Source organism: Gymnoscopelus braueri (genome assembly GCF_963280865.1).
Source record: "Gymnoscopelus braueri genome assembly, chromosome: 13".
Lineage (NCBI taxonomy): Eukaryota > Metazoa > Chordata > Actinopteri > Myctophiformes > Myctophidae > Gymnoscopelus > Gymnoscopelus braueri.
Window position 1 is genome coordinate 12,017,150 of NC_137615.1, and position 9,030 is coordinate 12,026,179.

At 42.8% G+C, this 9,030-nt stretch overlaps 1 protein-coding gene across 7 annotated transcripts in view; it reads right to left on the minus strand.

Moving 5' to 3' along the window:
• rbfox1 (RNA binding fox-1 homolog 1) overlaps positions 1-9,030 on the minus strand; it is a 121,482-nt gene that overhangs the window by 108,868 nt on the left and 3,584 nt on the right. For 6 of the 7 annotated variants that reach the window (XM_080447708.1, XM_080447707.1, XM_080447709.1 and 3 more), the window contains exon 2: positions 544-843. In XM_080447708.1, the coding sequence (XP_080303834.1) occupies positions 544-843 (300 nt within the window). The remainder of the gene's footprint in view (positions 1-543; positions 844-9,030) is intronic. The other variant, XM_080447711.1, reaches the window with a different exon arrangement.

The following is a 9,030-nucleotide window of genomic DNA, read 5'->3' on the forward strand; positions in this document are numbered from 1 at the left end:
AATCGATCTACAAATCAGACATCACAACGCCTGCTGAAATCAACTTTACTCGACTAAATCAACTGTAGATTTAGTTGACTGTAATCTTGTTATATTTAGTCGACTAAAACTAAAACATTCCAGATGACAAAAATATGATAGCCTGGGATCCAGACTGCTTCGCTACGTTTGGCAGATTTATTTTTCTCACTCGCTATACAATCTGGAAAGCCTCCTCCGTGCACGGCACGAGTGAAAACGACTCGCTGCTTCTGATTGGTCTGTAGGGGCGGGGGGCGGGAGGATTGTTGTCCAATATAAAACTCGAGTCACTTCCTGACTTGCCTACGTAATTGAAATTCGTGTCAAATAGGGAGGCTGGCCAGACTGATAAACGAAGTGAGAAAAAGAATCTGCAGAATGTAGTGAATCTGGCAAAAAATATGACTATATGGAATTTTATTCAAAAGACTATGACTAAAACTAAATAAAAATTTGCTGTCAAAAATCAACACTGCTGGTGAGCCCCCCCTGCTGGACAGTCCCCCCCCATGGTTGTCTTACTGTGGCTGTCCCCGCGACCGTCCTTCCGCCGCCGTCGGGCCCGCCGGGCTCGCTGTGGCTCTGTGAGGGGGGATACATGTTGAGCGGGTGCTCGCTCACCGTTGCCTGGACCCCCGTGTACTCCTGCGGGGCCGGGTGGGGGTGCGGGTGCTGCGGGTGTGGATGCGGGTGCTGCGGGTGCTGCGGGTGCGAAGCGGTGTACTCGGCCGGGATGCCGTTCTGGGGCGGGGGCACGAACTGGGCCGACGGGTAGGCCTGGGCCATGGATGGGTCGGGGGGAGCCGGCGCGTCCTGGTTACCCTGCGGGACGGAGACACAGAGAGACAGTTTATGAGCAGCGGTTCTCAAACTTTTTCGTGTCAAGGACCCCCAAACTGATTAATATTTGGCCGCCGCGGGACCCCCCCCCCCATCTGAAAATGTTTTGTGCCAGGGACCCCCAGAAGAGACGATTTGTGTTAGAAATAAAAATATATATTCTAAATCTTCAAATACTTTTGGAATACTGAATGATGAAATAAATGTATTGCAAAGATATAGATTAGAACATTAAAACTCCCTCAGGTCTATTTTGACACATGTTGTGCCTATTTTGACACATGTTGTGCCATGTTGTGCGACACATGTTGTGCCATGTTGTGCCCACATGTTGTGCCTACACATGTTGTGCCTCTAAATCAGTAGTTGATACACTTTCAAGATTTTTCAAAAATGTAAAAAAAATAGCAGATGTACAAGCTCACTTTGTGCTGCGCTGTGAGCTTGTATATCTGCTATTGTTTAATAGCCGACGTAAAAGAAATGAAGTGGTTAAAATTATCTTATATTAAGGCATTTTTCTGAGGACCCGTGGAACCCAGCTGAGTACCCCTGGGGGTCCCCGGACCCCACTTTGAGAACCATTGGTTTATATACACCAGTGTTTCCCAATTTTTGGGGGTCGCGCAATCATTTTTATGGGTCACGAGTAAATATGAAAACAAATATATATGATAATAATTTCCTGCAGCGTTGTTAAGTGTTGGCTGCCTTAATGCCTGTTAAGCGGAAGAAATACCTTCCGCAATGAAAAAGAAAGCGATGGATAATGGCCACTCTCAGCTTACAGAGGTAAACAAAAACAATAATTATGGACCCGACAAAATGATCAAAATGGTTATTTCACAAATCGTAATAATGTTTATTTTCTTTGGGGAGGAAAGCAATGTTTTTATTACACTCCTTTTTAAAAGCTCTGTGAATGTGTTATTCTCTCTTTTATTATTCGTCATCATTAAAATGTTTATCAGTATCACCTCCAAACCTTTTTGAAGCATTAAATTAAAATCGGTTCAAATGGTGGTTCACATAACAAACCATCACACCACACCATCACAACATCATATCATATCATCACTTCAATCTGGGAGAGGATGATTGGGAATAAATAATGACATCCAGCTAAGATCTATGAAACCCTCTCTAATCTTCCGGGAACACATCTGTGTCATTTTAGATTTGGTTGGCTATTCAAAAACAGCAGATATACAAGCTCATGCGCTTGTAGATCTGTGCAAATCTGTGCATATCTTTGAATATATTTTTTTTTAAGCGAACATTTTTAACTGAAATCTTTGCTTCTGGGGGTCCCTGGAACAAAATATTTTACAGAAGTTTGCTTTAAAAAATATATATATTCAAAGATTTAGACAAAATTTCACGATTTAAAAAAATAGCACGCTAGCTTGTAGATCTGCTGTGTGTGTGTGTGTGTGTGTGTGTGTGCGCGCGTGTACGCGTGCGTGCACGTGTGTGAAGCAGGGCGTTGCTGAAAAAGAGCATTCTTGCACATTAAACCTTTTTTTTAAATGTACCTTTATTTATCCAGTGCACTGGATGAATAAAGGTAAAATTAAAAAAAAGAATAGAAGAGAAGATTTTACTGTTCCGTGTCCTTTACATCAGACGCTTGGGGAATTGATTATAACGGTGCGAAGACGTCCGCACCGCGATGAAATATACATCAGTCATGTAAATGAGGACAAAAGTGGGACGACACGCAGTGTTTTAACATTACAGGCACTAACCGAAGCACAGCCACTGCCTCCAGAAGACACTCCATTCATTCACTGTCTGTCACACACACACAGACACACACACACACACACACACACACACACACACACACACACACACACACACACACACACACACACACACACACACACACACGGTAGGTATAGAGTGGAGTGGACTTGAGGAGCTGTTGTGTTTGATAAGGAGCAATTTATCCATCATTCAGACAGCAGGATTAGCCACTCGAGCATGGAGGACACTGCACATCTCACACACATGCCTGTACTCGCGCACACGCGCGCACACACACACACACACACACACACACACACACACACACACACACACACACACACACACACACACACACACACACACACACACACACACACACACACACACACACACACACACGCGCGCGCGCGCGCGCGCAAACAATGTGTATGTGCTCGGGCAAACACGAAGACACTCCAGAGTAAGAGTGGATTTAGCATTTACACTGCTCTAATTTAACCCATTCAGACCCGGGGCCGATTCTACAAAATGTCTTCTAAATCCTAACAGTATTCAGACAAACCTATGTTGCTATATCAGCGGTACATTTTCATTTCAAGGACCCCCAAAAGTATATGTATTTGGCCACGGACCCGCTTCTCAAAATATTTTGTTCCAGGGACCCCCAGAAGCAAAGATTTGAGTTAAAACATGTTCGCTTTAAAAATATATTCAAAGATTTGACACAAATTTTCCCGATTTTTTCAAAAATATCAGATCTACAAGCTCATAGCGCGCTATGTGCTTGCATATCTGATATTTTTGAATAGCCAACCAATGTGCTTTAATACATAATAGCTCAAATCTAAAATGACACAGATGCATCATTCCCGGTTTTAACGGGTTAAAGAAATGTGATCCTTAACACTTAAAACCTATAGGGATAACTCCGGCACGACTAGCACATTAGCACGGCTAATGCAGTGCCCTCATTTCTTTTCACGGGCCCCGAGTACATTTCATTATGCATTTAACATCATGACTCAACCAACCAACCGCTCCGCGCCGCTCCGCAGCAAACTGCACAGAAACCAGTAAAGCTATTTCTAGACAACAGGAAAACCATGAGACCACTCTTTAGTTCACTTACTGCAAGCTAGCAACACACAGCAATATAACAACATAGGGTCAAGTTTGGGCCACCGTTTCTCTCTGCCGTATAGGTACTCGTTTTACCGTGTCCTCGGCTTTTTAAGGTGACTGGGTGTGTGTGTAGGCCGTAAATGTACACTATACTGTATAGGCTATGTGTGTAAATACACCAGTAGCTACTGTATGTGTGCCCTCATTTAAATAATGTGTTGAGGTTAAGGTTTTTAACGCGCTGCAGTGGGCGTACAGTCAGTGACACCGGAGGCTAGATTTAACCGTGTAAAATGCACCCTTAAACAGTCTCAGAGTTACATTTTATGGCGCCTGACTCCGTACAGAACTAAAACAATTTCACTCTTATACCCGTACACAAGATGTAATAATGAATGCACCTTGACCCTTGATACAGTGTTTCTGAGGATCCCAGAAAATCCAGCTTAAGTGAGTTAAGAAGCAGTACTTTGGGTGTTGCCAGATTTTGTGTGAAAAATAAGCAACCAGGTGTCGTGGAATTCTGGATCAATCAGCAATCGATGAGGCACATAGGAGTCGAGACAATATTCTAGGTGGCGATGATTATGCTTTATGTTACATGATATCATGGTCAGAAGTACATTAACACTCATGCCAGTCGTACGGTAGTTATAAGAAGCCATATCGTTTCTTCCTCACAGGTCTATGAAAACAAGCCCGGAAGAAGCGACAAGGCTACGGCTATTTGAAAATAGCTTACAACGTGTCGCGGTGCGACACATTGTGAGCTTGTAGATCTGCTATATTCAACAACAACAACAAAAAATAAATAATACAAAATAGTTAGTTGGTGGGGTTGACAAGGGGGAGGGGTCTGATTCATGGGGGAGACAAGCATTCACTTTGACAGTTTTCTCCCGGCTGCTACGCTGTAAAACCCTCAGCGTTAATCTATCCGTCTGTAACTCCGCTACAGTGCATGTTAAATTAACTCTATAGTGCACACACACCACCCACACTGGTGGTGGTCGTGTCTGCAGCTCGGCCTGCTTTCTAAGCCCAATTTTCTAGCACTTAAATACGCCGAGTGGAATTTCGGGGCATTGCAACGAACTCCCTGACGGGAACTGCAGGCACACTTTACCATTCACAGCCAGGTGAAGTAATTGAATGAGACCTAGTCCCGCAGGAGCTGGTTTCTTACTGCGCTGCTGAGTGCTTTTTTCCCCCCCGTTTTTTACTAGACATCCAGCCATGAAAGAAGCCTCCCTCCCTGGCCTGGCTGGCTCCCCGCCGTCACAAGATATACCCGCTGGTGGTAACTGTTACCAGTGGTGTAAAAAGTACTCTTTTTATACATAAGTGAAAGTATCAACACCGCAATGTAGAAATACTCTGTTACGAGTAAAAGTCCGGTATTCCAAATTTACTTACAGTAGGTATAAAAGTATCGGCGTCAAAATATACTTACAGTAGGCCTACTCATTACGCGGAATCTCAGATTTCACAAGTTTTCTAAATGTATATCGAAATATTGGTTGAAAATAGCAGATCTACAAGCTCACAACGCGTCGCACTGCGACGCGTTGTGAGCTTGCAGATCTGCTATTTTCAAATAAGTGTATATAGGGCTGAGGTTGTTAATGTATGTTTTGTAATAGTGATCAAAAAATATTTAAGTAACTCTAGTAACTAACGTTTTCAAATAATTGTAGTGCAGTAAAAAGTACAATATTTGCCTCTGAGGTGTAGTGGAGTATAGAAGTGAAAGTATTGACAATTGGAAACACTCCAGTAACGTTAAGAAATACCTAAATAATGTTCTTAACTACAGTACTTGAGTACATGTACTTAGTTACTTAACGCCACTGTACTGCTACTGTTGTGTCAGCCAGGAGGCCGTGGCAGACAGGGACCCCCTGCAGGGAGGAAGACCTTCACACACACCACACTGTTCCTTCACACGTCGTTCTCTCTGTTCACCACAAAGAGCTAACAGCACTGAGCTGAGCTTCACACGTCGTTCTCTCCGCTCACCACAAAGGGCTATACAGCTAACAGCACTGAGCTGCAAGTGAGAGGATGATGGGGGGAGAAACAGGCGTGGAACTAGCATCTGTGATGCTATAGGGCAGTGGTTCCCAAACTTGGGCTCGGGACCCCCAGTAGGATCCCCACATGATTTGGGGGGGGGTCCCCAGATGACAGTAAAGTGAAAATCGAAGGATTTTTTTTTTACCTCAAAAAAGAAAGAAAGAAAAGAAAAAAGACCATTACTGCATCAAAAAACAACAATATACTATAAAAACTGGTCAAACATTGGCCAAATCTTTAGATAAGGTGAGAAAGAGGCAAAAATCTACAAGATCCGTGCTTGTAGATCTGTGGAATCGGGTAAAACTAAATGTAATGCCTCAACTCCTACAATTCCAAGTGCTTGTCAGGGTTGGTTCAAATATGATTATTTTGGGGGGTCGCAGCATAAAAGGGTTGAGAACCACTGCTATAGGGGGAGTGACCATATTCTGAATCCCCCCCAAAAAATAAGACTTTCTTTAGACCCCGAAAAGAGGATGTCTCTGGTTAAAAAAAGGATGTTTGGCATCAAGCCCTGTAAGTGTGGCTCTGTTCCTTTGTTCAAAATGTCCACTTGAAAAAAGCTGTTGAACTGAGCATACAGTCGACGCGTAACTCATTCTTGTTCCGCTGTTTATTAATTTACACACACAAAACTGAATTACAGGACACACTCAAACACTGATGTGCTCTCTCCACAGTCAATAGCTTTTGCTGCCCCAAAACCCTTAATTGGGTACTTAACGAGCTAGCTGCCCAATCAAAAAGAAGCGACTGCTTCAGCAGCTAATTATCTGTAATGTAACAATTGCGAAATAACAAAAGGTAACAAAAAGAAAATCAATGACATAATAATAATTAATATCCTCCAAACAATGTATTTCTTGTAATTAAAGTGGCTCTTATATAAGCCCACTCAAATCATGATGAGGTAAGGAAGCTAAATATCAGTGCCTTGTTGCTCGACCGCTCGATTGTCGGCTGCAATTCTGACAGAATCACTTACAGGATCAACCGCTAAAGACTGCACTGGCACGAATTGACCGAGGGTGGTTGTCAATGTACTGTACGAAGAACAAGGGTTTCCCAAACATTTTAGACACAGAAACTAAATATAATTCGGTATCTCCCCGGGACCCAAATGTAAATAAATACTTTATGAATTAAGCACTTAACTCTTTGACTGCCAGAAATCAAACATAATTTGCTAAGCCAGCTGGCAGCAATTTTCGAGTGTTTCACTAAGCTTAGTTAGTGAAAACACTAACTAATGTTTAACCTTAGTTAAAGTATGATCGATCCCCCGATCGCTTTAATAGACGTATCCGAGTCTTGTAGAATCGGGGGGGGGGGGGGGGGAGGGAAGCGGGCGGCCGCGATCATCCGTTCCATAGTTGTGGGCAGTAGAATGCAGGTTGTTTTCGCCAAAAAGCAACAGAAACAGAGAAAAGGCCACTTTTTCAAATCGAACGACAAGGAAGGGAACGGGCTGTTTTTTTTTTGCGATCACGTTACCCGCTGCTGCTTTGCTTCCATGGGAGTCAAATGGTGACTCCCAGGTTAGCGAACACCGCCATCTAGTGGAAAACCACTGAAAACACAAAATCTCGTCATTGGCAGCCTGCGCCATAGCAAAACATGACGAGAAATCTCTATTTTAAAACTGATATTCACTCGCGCACCCATTGCTGGAACCACTGGTGTCGATGTGTGCACATGGCCTGGGGCCCTATAGCTCTGCCGCTGTGATGCGTGGCTCACCTGCACTTGAACTGCCACCATGACACAAAGACCCCCGGAGTGACACCCCCCCCCCCCCACCCCCGCATGGGACACACACCAAGTACATCCTCTTCTCAGTGAGCAAGACGAGCCTCAAACGCTTTGAAGGAGAGACTACTGAAGCTGACACTCTTCTCAAACCGCTATAGAAGAGATTGAAGAAGGCTGCATTGGAACCCGTCAGTCACTCACTCGCTGTCTGTCAGTGGTGGAAAAGTACCTAAGTATGTTTACTTGGGTACATCTAGGGCTGTCACGATTACAAACTTAAGTTGACGATTAATTGTCACACAAATAATTGCAATTAACGATTAAAATTTATAAATTAATAAAATTAATTAAAAATTGTGTTTTTTTGTATTGAACATTGGAACATATAATTATGAATAGAAACTTCATTTCTGTTTGCATTTTAGGCTTCGCAATCACAAATTGCACAGGGCATATTACTGACATAATTAATCATTTGAAACTATTAAAAATAGTGGAAATAGCTGATCTACAAGCTTACAACGTGTCACGAAGTGACGCGTTGTAAGCTTGTAGATCTGCTATTTCTGCTATTTTTGGAAAATATATGAATATTTTTCAAGATGGAAACGATTATGAAAATTATGCAAAATAATTGCGAGTATCTCAAATAATTGCGATTTGACGATTATGTAATAATTGTGACATGCCTAGGTACAGCTAGAAGAGATTGAAGCTGGCTGCATGGTGGGACCGTCAGTCACTCGCTGTCAGTGGTGGAAAGTAACTAAGTACATTTACTTGATGAGTATGTGCCGTTAGCAGAGATTGAAGCATGGCTGCATGGAACCCGTCATGACAGTCACTGGCTGTGCGGCAGACGGCTTGGCTTAACCCTTTCAATCCGGAACGCATCTACAAATGTTTTCTGAATCCAAACAGGTTTTGGAAAAAACGTAGGTTGCTGTATCAGTGGTGCTCAAACATTTTCATGTCAAGAACCCCCAAAATTATATGTATTTGGTATATTATATGTAACCCCCATCTCAAAATATTTCGTTCCAAGGTCCCCCAGAAGTAAAGATTTGAGTTACAAGTGTTCACTTAAAATTTATATATATTCAAAGATATGCACAAATGTTCACAATTTTTCAAAAAAATAGCAGATCTACAAGCTAAAACGCGGCACTCGGTTGCCACGATATGAGCTTGTATATCTGCTATTTTTGAATAGCCCATAGTATAAAATAATGGTTATAGATCAAATATAAAATGACACACGATGCGTTCCCGGATTTAATGGCTTAAGGAAGTGCAGCGTCAGAACTGAGGACCTGATGGAGCACCTGACAGCCGCATACAGCTGGAGCCTAATGGAGCCAGCTGGATGCGAGAGCAATGCAGACACGACTAGATGGCTTAACTTCAACCGCTTTTATTTTGTTTTAGAGATACTGTTGTTAGTTTACCCTTTGGCCTTATTCA